This window comes from Bos javanicus, chromosome 28 (genome assembly GCF_032452875.1).
Source record: "Bos javanicus breed banteng chromosome 28, ARS-OSU_banteng_1.0, whole genome shotgun sequence".
In the NCBI taxonomy this organism is placed as follows: domain Eukaryota; kingdom Metazoa; phylum Chordata; class Mammalia; order Artiodactyla; family Bovidae; genus Bos; species Bos javanicus.
Window position 1 is genome coordinate 42,135,146 of NC_083895.1, and position 20,148 is coordinate 42,155,293.

Below are 20,148 nucleotides of genomic sequence, written 5' to 3' on the forward strand. Positions count from 1 at the left end.
GGAATAGGACCTCTGTATGGATACATTCTATGTGGAACTGTCCATCTGTAATCTGAATATGGGTTATATGCTTCCATGGGATGGGGGCATCCTGGCAATGCTTGTCTTTCCAAAGTCAGTCCCCTATGTAAGAGGCAGGTCCTCAGATGGGAAACAAGGAAGGTGAGGTCACATCTGCAGGAGACATAAGAGAGAATTCAGCTATGAGTTCCTGACTGGGCTTCAGCTTTTAAGAAACCCAGGTAGACATTCCTGGCTGCTGTATAATTAAAGACCAATCACATGAAGCCAACTGAGGACCAAGGATGGAAAGATAGATTTTTTTCCTAAGAGTTAACACCAAGAATCCCCACTACATCAGTAACTATATTTTATTTAAGAAAATACCTTGTGTCAGCAGGAGCAAAGGCTACCAGTAAAACTGTTAAATTGATCTTCATGAGAAAATAAGGAGAATTTATTTTGGAGTCAAGACCCAGTGGGGGGAAAATAGAGGGTGATCGGAAAGGGAGGTAGCAGGATGCGGAGAAAGGATGAAGCACAGGATGAGGGGGATGGGGCAGCAGAGGAGCAGTCATATCTCATCGGGGAAGACTTAGAACCTGAGAAGCTGTTTGTGCGGCTACAATGCAAAAGCCCCACTCCAAGGCCCACCACGTGCGACACCATCTCTGGGACTGAGATGTATTGTCTTGTTGAAACCAGGAAAGGCTCTGATTTCCCATCTGGGTTGGTACTAGATGGGGTAGCGGCAGTCCCATCAGAAGCCCAGGTGATTTGTTTACTTACTCACTGAGTCCCTAGAAGCAGGATGAGGGCCAGCAGTAATGGAAACAGAGCCCCTCCCCCACCCCCCGCCCCACTCCCATGAAATGTGCTGAGCTCTTCAGCAGAGCCATACACATTTGGTTCTATCTGACCCTCAGCAGGCTGAGCCCTGTGTGCATCCCCATCAGAGTGGAAGGGAGAGGCCCCCGAGGATGACAATGGCTCTGCTAGGGTGCCAGCTATCTGCCCTCCCAGAGCTCCATGCACATTTCTCCACAGTATATCAGAATTTAGGCAAATCATATTAGGTTGCTCCAGCCTTGCCTCCCTTATACTCAAGGGCCCAGGGAGGTGCTGGGCATTTACATTATCAAGGTACAAGTCATCCTGGAAGGCGTGGGAAGATGGATGGAAGGCCAGAGTCACAGCCATGTGGGCCAGCTGCATCTCACCACCAGACCATTATTTGCCCAACACCAAAGCTGGCAATGCGAGAAATGTTTTCATTAAGAAAGGCTGCATTTCCTCCAGCTTTCCAAAGAGCCTGGTTTTCTCTTGCCTCCATCATTAATCAAGCAAAGTGGACTGTGCAGAGAGACCTCACAGAGGCCAACAGCAGGAACTGACCTCTGACCAGATTCTCAGACAGGCTTTGTCCATCCAGCACACTCAGACCAGCAGAGGGACCCGCTGGGAGGACAAGCCGATGCCCAGATGGCACAGCTCGAGAAATCCATCTCCAGGTGCGGCCTCTCTGCCAACCAGCTGCCAGCCTACCTGTCCTGAGAGGCGAAGCCATGTCCCGGCCTGAGAAGGGAACAGATGGTGGCAGAGGGCAGACAGTGGCGGGAGCTCTCCTCATGTTGAATCCAAGATGCGAGGAGGGTGGAGCGTTGAGGGTCATTTGCTATACCCAAGGCTCTCTGGCCTCCAGCTGTTCATATAGCCACCCGTGGCCAGGACGGCAACCAGCTGCACCCAAGGGGACCACCTGTGCACCTGTCTCTGACAAAGGCATCGATCCATGCTGGTCACTACATGTTCCATCTGGGTCTTTAGGGTGAAGTAAACCAGCGAAAATGACATGAAGTCCAAAGTAACTCTGGTGTGAAGAGGTTTGGTGCTGCTGCAGAGGAAAGGCTTCTATAGGCAGGTTGACACGAAACTTGTCAGCTTGGGACAAGTGTGCAGAAAGCCTTAAAGAAATAGGGATGTAAGAGGTGGTGGTGTGGGGAGTGGGGTCAAAATGCTGTAACAGGTTGAATGAGGGAGCAATGATTCCATCTATTAAGCCATCTTATCATTTTAAAATTCTCAAACAAGAGAAATCCCAACCTAAGGGAGCATTTTATGATAATACCACATTAGCTCCTGCAGCCTAATTGAAGGTTCGGGCTCCACAGTGACCAGACAATACAGCTTCTATCATTTGCCTGTCCCACTTTGGAAACACATTTGAATAGAAGTGGAGTAACAATGTGACAATTCATCTGTTAGGTTAATTGTAGCGCTGAAGTCATCAGGCAATGCAGTCCTAAAGACCAAGGATGGTTCAGATGCTTCTCTGAGCAAGGCTGCCCATAAAATCTGAGCAAAGCCTCAGGGGTTCTTAGGGTCTTGTTGTCCTTTTTATCACTGGCCGGGTCAGACAACCCCTAAACAAACCTGTTGAGAAAACAAGAACGAGAAGCACCCAAATAAGACAGTGCTTTGTAGGGAAAAATAAACAAAGCACTGCACGCTGCAAAAGCATGGCTTTGGAGCCAATAGAAGCCACTTACTGAGGTACTTTTCTTCCAAAAGATGTTCTCTTTACTAAATAGGAACCAAACTGATTTGCTATAATAGTGCCTGGTTGGCTTTGCAGCACAAAAAGCCCTGACCACAGGCCTAATAGAAGAAGATGGAGCTTCTGAGGTCAGCTCAGTGCAGAAGCAGAGAGATGGATGATCTTGCAAAAATTCCCTGCTTTTGATAGTCTTCTTGAAAACTTCTAACCCAGAATTATCATCCCAAGAGAAGCTGTCTGGGGGAAGAACTAAAGATGGACTTGAGAGCTCCATTTCCAAAAGAATTTTCATTAATTCCATCAAGACAAAGTTAATAATCCATGACATCAATGTTGTATTTTTTTTTCCCTTCAGTTGGTTGTGCTAAACATGTTAGAATCTTCTCAATAAATCTCACAGCTAGAGGCTAGTAGAAATTAGTTTGCCTTCTACACTGTCATTAAGAAAGAAAGAAGTGGTAATAGCTACAGAGAAAACTTGAAGGGAATGGCTTGTAAATGAGATGAATCTACAAGCTGCCCGAATGGTTGTTGGGTGGGATGAGTAAATAAATCCACATTTGCCTCTCGTCAGAGCCTGTACAAGGAAGCAGATGCAACAAATGGAGATAGATTCATTTAATAAAGTATTTTATTTATAGATATATAAAGAGGCTTTCAGAGACAGTTTAACTTATGTTAAGACCTGCATTCTTAACAGATCTACCCCATTAGTCCTTATCGGAATCTCCAAGCAGCAGGGTCTTGTCTGAAGAGCTATGCAGGCTGCAAAGACACTGGCCTCCCCTCTCCCACCCAAGGCAGCACTGACCAAGTTCCTGCATGACTGAGGCGATGGTAAGTGATGCTCAACACCGGTGATGAGGGGCCAGACAGAAGTGAAGCTCTCCCACCCACTATGAGACTTTCAAAGAGCATGCTCAGGACAAAAGTAGACTACATCACACTGCACAAAAAATAATGAGGCCGTGTTCAGTCTTCCCATGGAAACCTAAGCACACCTGGCCACATCCTCTAGAAGGACAGTTCTGTTAATAGCTTGGCCTTGTTCTCGTTGCTTTCTGTACATCCTCTCATTTATTTTCATTATGACTCTGAGGAGTAGGGAATATTTGAATCCCCAGTGTACAGAGACGGAAGCAGAGGCATAGAATGACAAATAAATAATAATAAATAATTAGTAGCTAGATTTACTGGGATTTGAACCCAAGCAACCTGGGTCCTGTGCTGTTGCTGCTACTTCTTCTTCTACTATAGCTACTGTTGCTTCTGTTGCTACTGCTACTATTATACTACTGCTGCTATTGCTACTGCTGCTGCTGCTATTGCTGCTACTATTACCACTGATACTGCTATTGCTACTATTAATATTACTACTGCTGCTGCTAATGCTACTAGCACTGCTACTACTACTGGTACTACTATAGCTGTTACTACTGTGACTACTGCTACTATCAGTGCTACTGCTATTGCTATTACTATCACTGCTGTTGCTGCTGCTACTGATATGACACCATTTATGACGCTATTACCACTGCTGCTACTGCTACTAATACTGTTGATTCTACTAATACTACTATAGCTGTTGGTGCTGCCTCTGTGACTACTGCTACTACTACTGCTACTTCTGTTACTGTTACTATCACTGTTGCTACCACTGCTATTACTACTACTGCTGCTATTACTGCTGCTACTGTGGCTACCACTATTGCTACAAGATCTGTGATATAGCTCTTCAATCTTGCTCTTCATATGGTGTCTGGATCTCATCAGAAACAGAGAGAGGTAGGGTGGCCAGGATTCTGTGTTCGATATTGCACTGACCTCACCTGACGATTAGCCACCCACCGAAGAGCCATGGCTTTGTTCATCCTCCTAATAAATGTGTGTCATTTCAGAAAGTCCTCTACTGCATTCCTCTCTGCTACAATCAGTGTCTTTTCCTCTCTTGTCCTCCAGGACAGATTCTTTACATCCAATGTGACTGATATGAACGAAAGAGCTCACCTGAGCTTCCTGTCCATGGCAAAATGAGTAATCAAGACCTTGATGAGACATACTTTGTCTCTCTCCCTCCACCCTGCCAGGGCAGGACATGTTGGTGAAATAGGAAGCAGCCCTCTTTTCTTGTGGAGTAGAATAAGTATGGTAAGGCAAGAAAGAAATGGGGAAATGAACAGGGGGTATGGCGCAGGGTGGAACAGGGCTGGTGTGTCTTTGGGGAAGGATGAAGCCTTTTGTGGAGAGAGAACCCACAGAGACCTTCCTGGGAGTGAGACCCCCTCGGGGTCTGGCCCCCACAGAGAGTGGCAGGCACCTCCCCCTCCGGCCCTGGGTGGGGACGAGCACACATTGCCTGGGCCACGTGGTCACACTACGCTTCCATCCACATGGAGAGTGAGGTGCTAAATACAGAGGCAGTGTGAGAGGCCCTCAGCTCTTCTTCCAAACTCTAGAAAAGAGGAAGGCAGAGCAGGACAGCAGCGCCCTAAAATAAAAGCACCTTCCACGCCTGCTGCATATGCCCAGGGCTTTTGAAGCCATGAACCCTACAGAGGTCTTTCATCTACTTTCCTGGTCAGCCCCTCACCATCTGTGAAAGATCCCAGACCTTGTGATGTCTCCCTGGAGCAGTGGATGTGGGGCTAGTGGGAGTTACTCCAATGAAATCCTGATGTCGTCTATGTTTCCTTATCAACCAAGAACATATTTCTAGCATTTGCCATCTGTGGGAGAACGCTTCCTCTCTCCCCTATTAAGATTATAGCATGGATTTGGTACTTTGACAAATCACACACGTACATAGTTCATTCTAGAGATTATAATAACCTCCCCTCCCAAAATATATGCCCCATGATTAGATGATACCAAGATGTACTGGGATGGGACTGATACTCTATAGGCAGACACAGCCCATCACTGCCCTATAGTCCCTATGCCAGGTGTAAAGAAGGGGTAAACTAGTTTCAAACACTGAGTGGCAACCATATCCCATGCATAAATTATGAGTACTTTTCACAAACCCAGGTGGGAAAAATTTCCTTCTGTTATATGGTTCCCACCAAGCATCGAAAGAAAATTTTCTTAGGGACCATGTTCCTAGTGGAGTTTCAGATGCCAGTCTACCAACAGACAATCTTCACCGTTACCCCCAAATATCCAGGAAGAAAACCACCTCTCACAATGGGTGCACAGCTTCACATGCACCTCCCAGGCCTAAGAGAAGCTAACCTCTTCTCTTAGGTTGATTGCACCTATGTCAAAGACTAGTGGGGGGACTAATCATACACACTCTGTGTTTCTCATCTTGGAAGGAAGGGAACAGGTGGGCAAGTAATGTTTCTACCTTTTGCGCCCTCTTGCTCAGCTAGGATTCCAGTAGTGTTCTGGTTGACTTAAGACTTAGCATTCAGAAGATGAGCTGAGACGTTTCCCAGTTATTTCCATATTTTTGACTTTCTACAGAGAAGAACTTAAAACAGGTTCAAAATCATGACTCTCCACAGGAAGGCTCTGTCCCCAGTTCTGACAGATGAAATCATTCCCCATTAACACAGCCATCACAGAAACTTAAGATACAGGACTCTCCTTACTCCCTAAGTGTACAACTTTTAAATACAAGAGGCACCCAGTGAGCTAATATGCTGCATCTGCTGACATCGGCCATAATTGCCTGCTAATGTGCTTAGAGGTATTGCCCAGTTGACTGGTTTCAATTTCAGCACAGAGTTCTAATAATTACAGTTGGTGGGGAAGTGTGCTCAACTAGAGCTGAGGCACACTGATGCACGAGGCAGGCCAAGGGTATGGGTGAGACTCCCTCCTGGAAGAAGTTTAGGAGGCCAGCACTGACCTGCAGCATCTGGAGGTAGCCTTCCTGGGGGTCGCAGAGCAAGGAGGAGATGCGGTGGTTGTTCCTCATGCATTTCTGGTTGTCCTTTGCAGAAGGGAAGATCTGCCGGACCACAGTCATCCTGCCAAGGGCGCTGTGGACCAGATCCAGGATCTCTGGGTCACTGATTTCCTGGGAAGATAACCAGAAATGCTTACCATTGACTTATGACCTCATAATCTATGCAGAAGACTTACCAGTAGATGTCTAGGTTGACAGCCCAAATAGTTAATGCCAAAGGGGTTAAGAGTTTGGGCTCAAGGTCAAAGAGCCTTATTAGCTGCTTACTTACAAATAATACTTGTTTACCCTAAAATGCAAACAGGATTGTTCAACACCTTCCCTGAAGGACAGAAAAAGATAATCTGCAGCTAAACCACCAATGCACTGGCTTCCATGGAGTCAAACCCTAAAAGAACCAATACTGTCAAGTGTCATGAGAGGCATTAGCTGGGATAAAAGGCTCAGTTTCCTGTTGGGAGTTGTCTACCTGATGTAGACAAGGAAAAGTGGCTTCCTCTGACAGAGCTGAACAAAATGCATTAAATTTCCCATAATTCTTTAACAATTAGATTTTTTTAAAGATTTGCATACATACAAAATTTTAAAATATATCCATTCATTCATCCACTCATTCATTGCACAAAATCTACCCAACAGCTCTTCAGTGTTTTGTTCCATGTTAAGACTGGGGTATAGCTGTGAATGAGTCAGGCTTAATTCCCTCTGGTGAAACTCAAGGTCATCATAGGCTGAAATATATGGAGTGATGTCATACCGAAATCTAGGAGCAAAGGAACCCATCGAACTTCCACATGGGCCCATACGCTAAGTTCTTTACACACATTATCTCATTTTGTACTTGCAACAGCCTTAGGAATTCTATGAGGTAGGTCCTATTATTACCGTATTTAAAATGAGCACTCTGATGCATAAAAAGAGCAAAGGGAGCAGGCCAAGGGGAGCTCTTCCCAGGATGAGGCTTCTGTGAGGAATTAGCACTGAAGCTGAACCTGAAGGATGAACTTATTAGGCAAAGTGTTTGCTTGTAAAGGCGAGCAGGCAGGACAGTGAAGAGTCGAGTTGGTGGTAGTACTGCTGTGGTAGTACTGCTGAAGATGGAGGCAATGGTTCAGGCAGCAATGTGTCCCTCCAACCTAGGGAGGGGCAGGGCCACTGGCAGGAGAGAGGAATGATCAAAGGCAGTGTGGGATCTGTGTCCTAGACCAGATGTGGTTATGGGGTTCAGGAAATATTGCTAAAACATTCACACTATAGATGATGAGAAGCACTTGAAAGATCTTATGCCCCAATAAGCCACAATCAAATTTACATTTTTAAAAATCTCTGACTGCTGTACAGAGAGAGGATTAGAGAGTAACAAAACAGGTCCATGTCTGAGATCAACAAAGGGACTATAAAAAATGAACATTCACCAAGTGTTTTAATGGTGGAAGAGAGGTTAAGAAAGCTCTGGTTCACTGGTTCTAAGAAGTGACTCTATCTGTGTTGGTTGCAAGTCAAGATTTTAACCATGAATAACTGTGTTTTAAAATTGGCCTTAAGTCTTCCTCCTTGCAGATGACACAGCCTAGCTTTGAGACAATGAGATGGTACAAATGGAGTTAATGAGGTTAGAAATAGTGGTCGAGAATTTGCAGAATCACATAAACAAGAACATAACACGTTTAAGGATTTAAAGGTAAACAAAGCACTCTCAGGAACTGTCCTAGGTACTCAATATAAGGGTATAGACTGGTCAGTTATAACCATGTACTAGATCTGGGAGAAAGGAAGAAATTAAGAGTTGAATCCTTTTAGAATGATCAATAGTTCCCAAATGTGCAAAACTGCAGGCATTTCTAAAGAATGAAAGTGCTTGTACATACTGAATCTGGGTTTCAACCACTTAAACTTTGTATTTCGGATAAGTCTGTTTAAGGAATGATGATCATATTGGATTGGGACCAACTGACAATCAATGGTGAGGAAATTGCAAAATGTTCATATCTTTGGACAACCAAGTGAGAAGAGCCCAGGATCCAGCTGGGCTCCAGAAAACAAAGCAGAGAATGTAGCTGAGCCTGGACATTTGTGCCCTGCTCTTAGCTGCCCTGCTAATGGACACATTGCCCCAAGTAGGATAGCAGGATGAGAGAACTCATGTTCTAACCTACTAAAAAATAAAACTGTAAGAAAGACCAGTGAGCAGCATGGTCAGCTTTACTTGAAGAAGGAATATAGAGGTGAGGTCTTCATGGGTGGGAGGTAACCTAGAAAAATCATAAGGTCATGAGGAAATAATTCAAATTATGCGTAAGAGGGTTCCTCAAAGTCAGCACACTTAAGAAATGGATATGTGACATACCTTTTGTTTTTCTCACTTACTCTTGATAGCGGAGAAGGTGATGGCACCCCACTCCAGTACTCTTGCCTGGAAAATCCAGGGACGGAGGAGCCTGGTGGGCTGCAGTCCATGGGGTCACAAAGAGTCAGACACGACTGAGCGACTTCACTTTGACTTTTCACTTTCATGCATTGGAGAAGGAAATGGCAACCCACTCCAGTGTTCTTGCCTGGAGAATCCCAGGGATGGGGGAGCCTGGTGGGCTGCTGTCTATGGGGTCGCACAGAGTCGGACACGACTGAAGCAACTTAGCAGAAGCAGCAGCAGCTGGATGGCAGAGGTTACCATAGAAACTCTTTAATTAAACCTCTCCTGCACCCTTAACTTCCAGATAGGAGAGTCAACAGCAATGAACCCTCCCTACTACCCCGCAACAATAACCTTGGAAATTGTAGGGGGCCTGACTGATAGGAGAACACAGTACCTTTCTCACTTCCCTACAATATGCAGCAGCATATGGGGGGATTGATGTCAGGGCAGCCAGGACCTAGTCAAGGGTCCCGCAAGTCAAGCCCTCCCGCAAGTAGCCCTGATCTCCAGACCATTCCTTTCCAATTCTACCTTCCCAGGACAGAGATGAGAACTTGGCATAGCTTCCTCCAACCCATTAGCTGCTATACGCCTCCCTTGCCATAAGGATCTCTGCACAATCTCCCACAGTCCTGTCCTCACCCAGTCACTCTGAGTCAAAGCACTACTAGCCACCTCCCCACACCTCTGCTGCTGCTGCTAAGTCACATCAGTCCTGTCGGACTCTGTGCGACCCCACAGATGGCAGCGCATCAGGCTCCACTGTCCCTGGGATTCTCCAGGCAAGAACACTGGAGTGGGTTGACATTTCCTTCTCCAGTGCATGAAAGTGAAAAGTGAAAGGGAAGTCGCTCAGTCGTGTCCGACTCTTCGCGACCCCATGGACTATAGCCCACCAGGCTCCTCCATCCATGGGATTTCCCAGGCAAGAGTACTGGAGTGGGGTGCCATCGCCTTCTCCACCACACCTCTGGGCCTATCCCTAGTATCTAGTACAGAGATAGCTGCAATCAGATGCTAAGAATCCACAGAAGCAACTCCCCTGGGTCCCTTGGAGGCAGTGAAAAGGGTCACTTCTCCCAGGGATTTATCCTTTTCTTTGGAGATACCCAAGTCTGCACCATCAGTCAGCTCCTCAGCTCCATGCCAGGCCTTCTGTTCCAATGGCCCCACCAGGTCCTTTAGTATTACTGGGCTGCACACAGGTATCTGCTCACACCCTGCTCACTGATGCCAGGAACTGCTTCCAGGCTGCACACCAGGTCAACCTCTGGACTACTGGGAAGAGGATCAAACTCTGGGTCTTCCTAAAGGTGCAGAGGGCAATCAAGCAGCCAATTTACATAAACAACTTGGAGAACAAACTTTCCCTTTGTCTCAGCTGAACATTCCTTCCAGAGAGTGCTACTAGCAGAAGAAACAAGACAATGTATGTATACTGTGTGACGTCCACTGACCTCACCACAGTCAGCAAGGCAGCAATGTAACAGTAACACATCATATCCATACACTCAACTAAGTGCTGATGCGTGGAAGGGCACAGGCTCAAAATAAATCTTCCTTATTACTTTTTAAGTTTGTCTTGTGAAATATATCTTAATGCACAGTTCAGTTCAGTTCACGTCAGTTACTCAATCGTGTCCAACTTTTTGCGACCCCATGAACAGCAGCACGCCAGGCCTCCCTGTCCATCACAAACTCCCGGAGTCCACCCAAACCCATGTTCATCGAGTCAGTGATGCCATCCAGCCATCTCATCCTCTGTCGTCCCCTTCTCCTCCTGCCTTCAATCTTTCCCAGCATCAGGGTCTTTTCAAATGAGTCAGCTCTTCGCATGAGGTGGCCAAAGTATTGGAGCTTCAGCTTCAACATCAGTCCTTCCAATGAACACCCAGGACTGATCTCCTTTAGGATGGACTGGTTGGATCTCCTTGCAGTCTAAGGGACTTCTCAAGAGTCTTCTCCAACACCACAGTTCAAAAGCATCAATTCTTCAGAGCTCAGCTTTCTTTATAGTCCAACTCTCACATCCATATATGACCACTGGAAAAACCATAGCCTTGACTAGACAGACCTTAATGCACAAACCCTACATAAAGTATGAATAATAAATGATTTCAGTGTACCTTTCATCAAGAAATAAAATATAAGCTGCATCTTGATTGGATGCCTCTTTCCCAAATGCTTACCACTTCCTCATCAGGAGTTCCCTTTGTCACGCCATGACGGATGTAACCTCGATAATACACATCTTAGGCTTGCACATTGTGTTTAGCTCTGTGTAAGCTAAACAGTCTCTTACCATTGTGTTTTAACACAGTGGTTCTCAAACTGAGTCGTGTATCAGGATCACCTGGGGAACTGACAAAATTACAGAGGTCCGGTCTTGTCCCATTTCAACAAGCAAAGCTTCTGTGTTCTACATTAGCTCTCCACATAATTCCAGTATTCACCAACATCTAAAAACCCCTGGGTTTAACATTAAGTTTCTGTGATCTATTCATGGTGATGGATGCAGCTCTAGTTTATTCATTTTCACAGCTGTATGCTCTGCATTGTGTGATTCTGCCACAATGCATTCATGGTATTGTGATTACCATTTGAATGTTTTTGCTTCTTCCCTATTAGGAACAAACCTTCTATGAACAATTTTTCTTGCCTGTGTGTCTTGGTGCACACCTTTAAGAATTACTCTACATACCTGGAATTAGAATTCCTCCACGGGAGAATATGAAAGTGAAAGTTGCTCAGTCGTGTCCGACTGTTTGTGACCCCATGGACTTCTCCATGGAATTCTCCAGGCCAGAATACTGGAGTGGGTAGCCTTTCCCTTCTCCAGGGGATCTTCTCAACCCAGGAATTGAACCCAGGTCTCCCACACTGCAGGAGTATTCTTTACCACCTGAGCCACAAGGGAAGACCATACGAGAATATGAATGTATTCAAATTTACTAGATAATACCAAATTTCCAGATGATTTGTATCCACTTATAATCATGTGTGCTGAAGAGTTCTTGTTGTTCTTCCTTTCCTGATCCTAATATCCTGCTGCTGCTGCTGCTGCTGCTAAGTCACTTCAGTCGTGTCCAACTCTGTGCAACCCTATGGACAGCAGCCCACCAGGCTCCTCTGTCCACAGGATTTTCTAGACAAGAACACTGGAGTAGGTTGCCATTTCCTTCCCCACCTGATATCCTATGACTTCCTAATATTTGCCAGTCTGGTGAGAATGAATTGGTACATCACTAGACTTTAATTTCCACTTTCCTAATACTTAGAAGAGTTAAATATCTTTCATACACTCATGAGTCATCTGTTTCCTTTTGTGTGCTTGTGATCTTTGTCTATTTTCCACTGGGTTTTATATTTTGCATGTTGATTTATGGGACCTTTTTTTCAGTTCTGGATATTAAGTTCTTATCACATGTTACAGATACCTTCTCTAGTTTCTATATTAATAAGTAAAACTAGGCTATAAATTCATCCAACGTGGTGTTTTCTTTGTCAAAAGATTTTTATTACTAATTAAATTTCCTTATTTCTATAGGAATTTTCTTGCTTTGCCTTCCTCCCCCTGTCATTTTTAGTCATGTTGTCCAAATTTTTGACTTGATTGGCATAAGCTGTTCGCAATGTCATTCTACTTCTTCTATTCTCTCCAATGCATTTAAAGTTGTGTGCCATCATGCATTTCTAATAATCTGTATTTGTGTATCTTTCCTCTTATTCTGATCCTATAAGTTAGTATATTTCATAAATTCTCCTTTAAAAAGTAAGTTTTACCTTAACAGATACTGTTTTATGTGCTGGTTTTCTATTTCATCAATGTCTACTCTTATCTTTATTATTTTTATTTTTCCATTTTCTTTTGATTTATTAAGTGGTTATTTTTGAAGCTGTTTCCATATGAAACCTAGCTGATGAATATTAAACATTTTTTTCTTTCCTAATGAACTATTTAAAACTATAGATCTAAAAATCAAACATGCTTTAGTTATGACCCACAAGTTATCATATATATTAATTGTATAATTGTTTCTAAAATTCCTCTTTGAAATGTTTTTGACTCATGAGTAGCTTACTAGAGATTTTTAAAATTTTTCCAAACATGAGGTAATTATTTTTCAGTAATCAAAGATGATGCTGTGAAAGTGCTGCACTCAATATGCCAGCAAATTTGGAAAACTCAGCAGTGGCCACAAGACTGGAAAAGGTCAGTTTTCATCTCATTCCCAAAGAAAGGCAACGCCAAAGAATGCTCAAACTACCGCACAATTGCACTCATCTCACATGCTAGTAAAGTAATGCTCAAAATTCTCCAAGCCAGGCTTCAGCAATATGTGAACCGTGAACTTCCTGATGTTCAAGTTGGTTTTAGAAAAGGCAGAGGAACCAGAGATCAAATTGCCAACATCTGCTGGATCATGGAAAAAGCAAGAGAGTTCCAGAAAAACATCTATTTCTGCTTTATTGACTATGCCAAAGCCTTTGACTGTGTGGATCACAATAAACTGTGGAAAATTCTGAAAGAGATGGGAATACCAGACCACCTGATCTGCCTCTTGAGAAATTTGTATGCAGGTCAGGAAGCAACAGTTAGAACTGGACATGGAACAACAGACTGGTTCCAAATAGGAAAAGGAGTACGTCAAGGCTGTATATTGTCACCCTTAACTTATATGCAGAGTACACCATGAGAAACGCTGGACTGGAAGAAGCACAAGCTGGAATCAAGATTGCCAGGAGAAATATCAATAGCCTCAGATATGCAGATGACACCACCCTTATGGCAGAAAGTGAAAAGGAACTAAAAAGCCTCTTTTTTTTAATTTTTAATTTTATTTTATTTTTAAACTTTACATAACTGTATTAGTTTTGTAAAAAGCCTCTTGATGAAGGTGAAAGAGGAGAGTGAAAAAGTTGGCTTAAAGCTCAACATTCAGAAAACGAAGATAATGGCTTTCTGGTCCCATCACTTCATGGGAAATAGATGGGGAAACAGTGGAAACGGTGTCAGACTTTATTTTTGGGGGCTCCAAAATCACTGCAGATGGTGACTGCAGCCATGAAATTAAAAGACGCTTACTCCTTGGAAGAAAAGTTATGATCAACCTAGATAGCATATTCAAAAGCAGAGACATTACTTTGCCAACAAAGGTCCGTCTAGTCAAGGCTATGGTTTTTCCTGTAGTCATGTATGGATGTGAGAGTTGGACTGTGAAGAAAGCTGAGTGCCAAAGAATTGATGCTTTTGAACTGTGGTGTTGGAGAAGACTCTTGAGAGTCCCTTGGACTGCAAGGAGATCCAACCAGTCCACTCTGAAGGAGATCAGCCCTGGGATTTCTTTGGAAGGAATGATGCTAAAGTTGAAACTCCAGTACACTGGCCACCTTATTATGCAAAAAGTTGACTCATTGGAAAAGACCCTGATGCTGGGAGGGATTGGGGGCAGGAGGAGAAGGGGATGACAGAGGATGAGATGGCTGGATGGCATCACTGACTCGAAGGATGTGAGTCTGAGTGAACTCCAAGAGTTGGTGATGGACAGGGAGGCCTGGCGTGCTGCGATTCATGGGGTCACAAAGAGTCGGACACAACTGAGCGACTGAACTGAACTGAACTGAACTGAATCTTCAACATATTATAACCTGAGAATGTGGAATGTGTGATACAAATCCTTTAAAGTTTATTGAGACTTACTTTGTGACAGTTTGCATGAATGCTTTGTGTTTCCACTGTCCAATTGCTGCTGATTTCAGTGGCCCATTTTTAGGTCCATTAGATGGGGAATTTTTCTGTTTATATTCAGTCTTTATCTTCAAAAATCATATTTGGAGTTTTGTTAATTATGTATAAGTTTAGAAATGATAACTCCTTGCTCAACTGAAACTTTTATCATTATTTATGCATCCTCTATTTCTAGTAACGTATCTTGCCTTATAGTTTACTGCTATTAATATATACACTACTTTCATTTTCGTTAGTATCTCGCTGTTATTTTCCTATTTCTTTGCTGTCAATCTTCCTCTGTATCACATTTTAGTTGGGACTCTTGTAAGCAAAATATACTCAATTTTTTATATCCATCCTAGACATTTTAGTTGAAATCTCAATTCATTTATGTTGGACAATGATCATACATATAAATGAATTGATTTTATCATACTATTTACATTACATATTTTACTGTTTTTTTTCCTTCTCTTTAGCTTCTTGAAATGATTTTTTCCTATTTTCATTTTCTTATTCTCTTTTCAAAGCTATAACAATATTGTCCAATATTTTTTCATTGGATATCAGGAATACTTTAATTGTATAAGTGTGAAATTAATCAATATTCTTACTCTCTCAATCTTTATCTCTAATCATCATCATCTCAACTAATGTCGTAATGATGCCTAGTATTTTAATTCTAGTTTTCATTATGCCCTCTTATCACACATAATTTCCATTATTTTATACAGTAAATATTCATCTACTTAACCAATATTTATAGATATATTTGTTAAACATTCTTCTGTGGCCCTTAAACCTTACGTCTAAGATTATTTTTCTTGCCCTGAAGTATATCATTTAGAATTTCCTTTAAATGTGGGTTTGTTGGTGACAAACTTAGTTTTTGTTTATTAAAAAGCATTTTTATCTGGATCTCATTCTTAAAATAAAAAAATTCTAAATTGAACAGTATATTTCATAGCACAGTAAAGATAATATTGCATTATAGTCTTGCTTCCATTTTAGTTCAGTGTATTAGATTCCTATGGTTGTAATAACAAATTATCACAAACTCGGTGGCTTGGAACAACAAAATTTTATTCGGTCACAGTTCCACAGAGCAGGAGCCCAAAAATCAGTCTCACTGGGCTGGTATTAGAATATTGGCAGGCATATTCAGCCCACAACCTCGAGTTATTAGGATTCAGTTTAACTGTCATTCCTTTGAAGATGACCTCTTCTGCGTGGATACTTTTCAGATTTTTCTCCATTTCTGGTGTTCTGCAGTCACAACATGAAGTGTATTTTTAATTTTTATTCTGCTCCTGATTCTTAGGCTTCCTAGATCTGGAGTTTAGTTTCTTCAATAATTCTAGAGAAATCTAAACCATACTATCTTTTAATACTATTTTCCCTGCTATTTCCTATTTTCTTCTAGAAATCCAATCAACAGTATGGTAGAGCTTATCATTCTATTTTTCATGTTTATTAACCTCTTTTCCAGCTGGTTGTTGTTGTTAGTTGTTCAGTTCCTAAGTTGTGTCTGACTCTTTGCAATCCCACGTACTGCAGCACGTCAGGCTTTCCTGTCCTTCACCATCTCCCGGAGCTTGCTCAAACTCATATCATTTGTTGACCTACGGACATTTGTTGGCAAAGTAACGTCTCTGCTTTTTAATATGCTGTCTAGATTGGTCATAGCTTTCCTTCCAAGGAGCAAGCGTCTTTTAGTTTCATGGCTGCAATCACCATCTGCAGTGATTTTCGAGCCCCAAAAATAAAGTTGCTCACTGTTTCCACTGTATCCCCATCTATGTGCCATGAAGTGATAGGACCAGAGGGCATGATCTTAGTTTTCTGAATGTTGAGTTTCAAGCCAACTTTTTCACTCTCCTCTTTCACTTTCATCAAGAGGCTTAGTTCTTCACTTTTTTCCATAAGTGTGGTGTCACCTGCACATCTGAATCATTAATATTTCTCCCAAAAATCTTGATTCCAGCTTGTGCTTCTTCCAGCCCAGAGTTTCTCATGATTTACTCTGCATGGAAGTTAAGTAATCAGGGTGACAATATACTGTTGAAGCCTGGCTTGGAGAATTTTGAGCATTACTTTGCTAGCATGTAAGATGAGTGCTTACTCCTTGGAAGGAAAGTTATGACCAACCTAGACAGCATATTAAAAAGCAGAGATATTACTTTGCCAACAAAGGTCCGTCTAGTCAAGGCTATGATTTTTCCAGTGGTCATGTATAGATGTGAGAGTTGGACTGTGAAGAAAGCTGAACGCCGAAGAATTGATGCTTTTGAACTGTGGTGTTGGAGAAGACTCTTGAGAGTCCCTTGGACTGCAAGGAGATCCAACCTGTCCATCCTAAAGGAAATCAGTCCTGAATATTCGTTGGAAGGACTGATGCTGAAGCTGAAACTCCAGTACTTCGGCCACCTCATGCAAAGAGTTGACTCATTGAAAAAGACCCTGATGCTGGGAGGGATTAGGGGCAGGAGGAGAAGGGGATGACAGAGGATGAGATGGCTGGATGGCATCACCGACTCGATGCACATGAGTTTGGGTGAACTCCAGGAGTTGGTGATGGGAGGCCTGGCATGCCGTGATTCATGGGGTCACAAAGAGTTGGACACGACTGAGCGACTGAACTGAACTGAACTGAACTGAGATGAGTGCAATTGTGCAGTAGTTTGAGCATTTTTGGCATTGCCTTTCTTTGGGATTGGAATGAAAACTGACCTTTGGCCACTGTTGAGTTTTCCAAATTTGCTGGCATATTGAGTGCAGCACTTTCACAGCATCATCTTCCAGGATTTGAAATAGCTCAACTGGAATTCCATCACCTTCTCTAGCTTTGTTCATAGTGATGCTTTCTAAGGCCCACTTGACTTCACATTCCAGGATGTCTGACTCTAGGTGAGTGATCACACCATTGTGGTTATCTGGGTCGTGAAGATCTTTTTCGTATAGTTCTTTTGTGTATTCTTGTCACCTCTTCTTAATAGTGTCTGCTTCTGTTAGGTCCATACCATTTCTGTCCTTTTTTGAGCCCATATTTGCATGAAATGTTCCCCTGGTATCTCTAATTTTCTTGAAGAGATCTCTTGTCTTTCCCATTCTGTTGTTTTCCTCTATTTCTTTGCATTGATCACTGAGGAAGGCTTTCTTCCCTCTCCTTGCTGTTCTTTGGAACTCTGCATTCAAATGGGTATATTTTTCCTTTTCTCCTTTCCCTTTTGCTTCTCTTCTTTTCACAGCTATTTGTAAGGCCTCCTCAGACAACCATTTTGCCTGTTTGCATTTCTTTCTCTTGGGGATGGTCTTAATCACTGCCTCCTATACAATATCACGAACCTCCATCCATAGTTCTTCAGGCACTCTATCAGATCTAATCCCTTGAATCTATTTGTCACTTCCACTGTGTAATTGTAATGGATTTGATTTAGGTCATGCCTGAATGGTCTAGTGGTTTTCCCTACTTTCTTCAATTTAAGTCTGAATTAGGCAATAAAGAGTTCATGATCTGAGCCACAGTCAGCTCCCAGTCTTGTTGGCTGTATGGAGCTTCTCCATCTTTGGCTACAAAGAATAGAATTAATCTGACTTTGGTATTAACCATGTGGTGATATCTATGTGTAGAGTCGTCTCTTGTGTTACTGGAAGAGGGTGTTTACTATGACCTGGGCATTCTCTTAGCAAAACTCTATGAGCCTTTGCCCTGCTTCATTCTGTACTCCAAGGCCAAATTTGCTTGTTACTCCTAGTATTTCTTGACTTCCTACTTTTGTATTCCAGTCCCCTAAAATGAAAAGGACATCTTTTTCGGGTGTTGGTTCTAGAAGATCTTGTAGGTCTTCATAGAAATGCTCAACTTCAGCTTCTTCAGCATTACTGGTCGGTGCATAGACTTGGATTACTGTGATATTGAATAGTTTGCCTTGGAAACGAACAGAGATCATTCTGTCATTTTTCAGATTGAATCCAAGTACTGCATTTCAGACTCTTTTTTTTACTATGATGGCTACTCCATTTATTCTAAGGGATTCTTGCTCACAGACACTGGCATTGCTTCAAAGAATACTTGTGCCTCTTTCTATCGTGAACCTAGGATCACACCCAATCTAAACCACATGATTTAACATTAAATTGTCTTTCGTGCTTTACTAGACATCATAGGTGATGTGACTTGGATCACAAGCCTGCATGAGGCTTCTGCAGTTATCACTTCTCAAGAAAATGTCCCTCTTCCAGACAATTCCAAAGTCAAGACAGAAAATTTTCCTTCTAATTTCCTTCTGCACAGTGGGTTCATTTCTCATCAATGCTTAAACTGAGGATACAGATTTCCAGCTTTTATGGAAACCTCTCATTTGCTTGGTCCTTACACTGGATCTCATGGGTTCTATGTCTCATTAGCCAGAGGAACAAAAGCTCAAGGTCTCCATGTTTGACCAATAGGTTTAAGGCAAAACCTAACCTGAAACTCTATTATTTCCCAGAGTTCCCTTTGTTATATTTTGTTCCTGAGGACATTATTCTTGACTGTTCAGTGATCTATTTTTAATATTTTTCAAATATATTACATTCAGAATTTTTAGTTCTTTTCTTTTTGGGGAGTGTCATTGAAGCTAATTATGCTTCTATACGCAGCATATTAAAAAGCAGAGACAATACTTTGCTAACAAAGGTCCGCCTAGTCACAGCTATGGTTTTTCCAGTAATCATGTATGGATGTGAGAGTTGGACTATAACGAAAGCTGAGCACTGAAGAAATGATACTTTTGAACTGTGGTGCTGGAGAAGACTCTTGAGAGTCCCTTGGACTGCAAGGAGATCCAACCAGTCATTCCTACAGGAAATCAGTCCTGAAAATTCATTGTAAGGACTGATGCTGAAGCTGAAACTCCAATACTTTGGCCACCTGATGTGAAGAACTGACTCATTGGAAAATACCCTGATGCTGGGAAAGATTGATGGCAGGAGGAAAAGGGGATGACAGAGGATGAGAAGATTGGATGGCATCACCTACTCAATGGACATATTTGAATTTGAGCAAGCTCCAGGAGTTGTTGATGGACAGGGAGGCCTGGCATGCTGCAGTCCATGGGGTTGCAAAGAGCTGGACACTACTGAGCGACTGAAGTGAACTGAATTGATGCTTCTATAAAAACATATTACTCAGTCTTGGACATAGAATTGTAATTCTTTAAGTCATGACCCTGCCTTTTTCCTGGAACACCTAACTCCCAAATCCCTCTCTATATGTCTTGGCTGTGTGATTGACTAAACTTCAATTCTTATGCTACAATTTACATTTGCCTCATTTGCCTACCTTTTCCTAAGTTCACTGTCATTAATATTATAAGAAGGCCTATTTCTGAGGGGCCCAAGAGAAGCATGTGCAACCTTTTCCATCTGGTTAAATCTCAACTGTATTCTTAAATCATCTCATTATTACGGGTGGAAGGAGGTAAGGACTCTGCAGATTACATCTTAATTTTTTTGTGCTGCTCCAGAAATATCCTCCCTGAATTTCTCTG

At 42.6% G+C, this 20,148-nt stretch overlaps 1 protein-coding gene across 5 annotated transcripts in view; it reads right to left on the bottom strand.

The window, feature by feature from the left end:
• Positions 1 to 20,148, bottom strand: part of GRID1 (glutamate ionotropic receptor delta type subunit 1) — a 692,098-nt gene that overhangs the window by 223,227 nt on the left and 448,723 nt on the right. For all 5 annotated transcript variants that reach the window (XM_061405546.1, XM_061405545.1, XM_061405544.1 and 2 more), the window contains one exon: positions 6,411 to 6,581. In XM_061405546.1, coding sequence (XP_061261530.1) covers positions 6,411 to 6,581 — 171 coding nt within the window. The remainder of the gene's footprint in view (positions 1 to 6,410; positions 6,582 to 20,148) is intronic.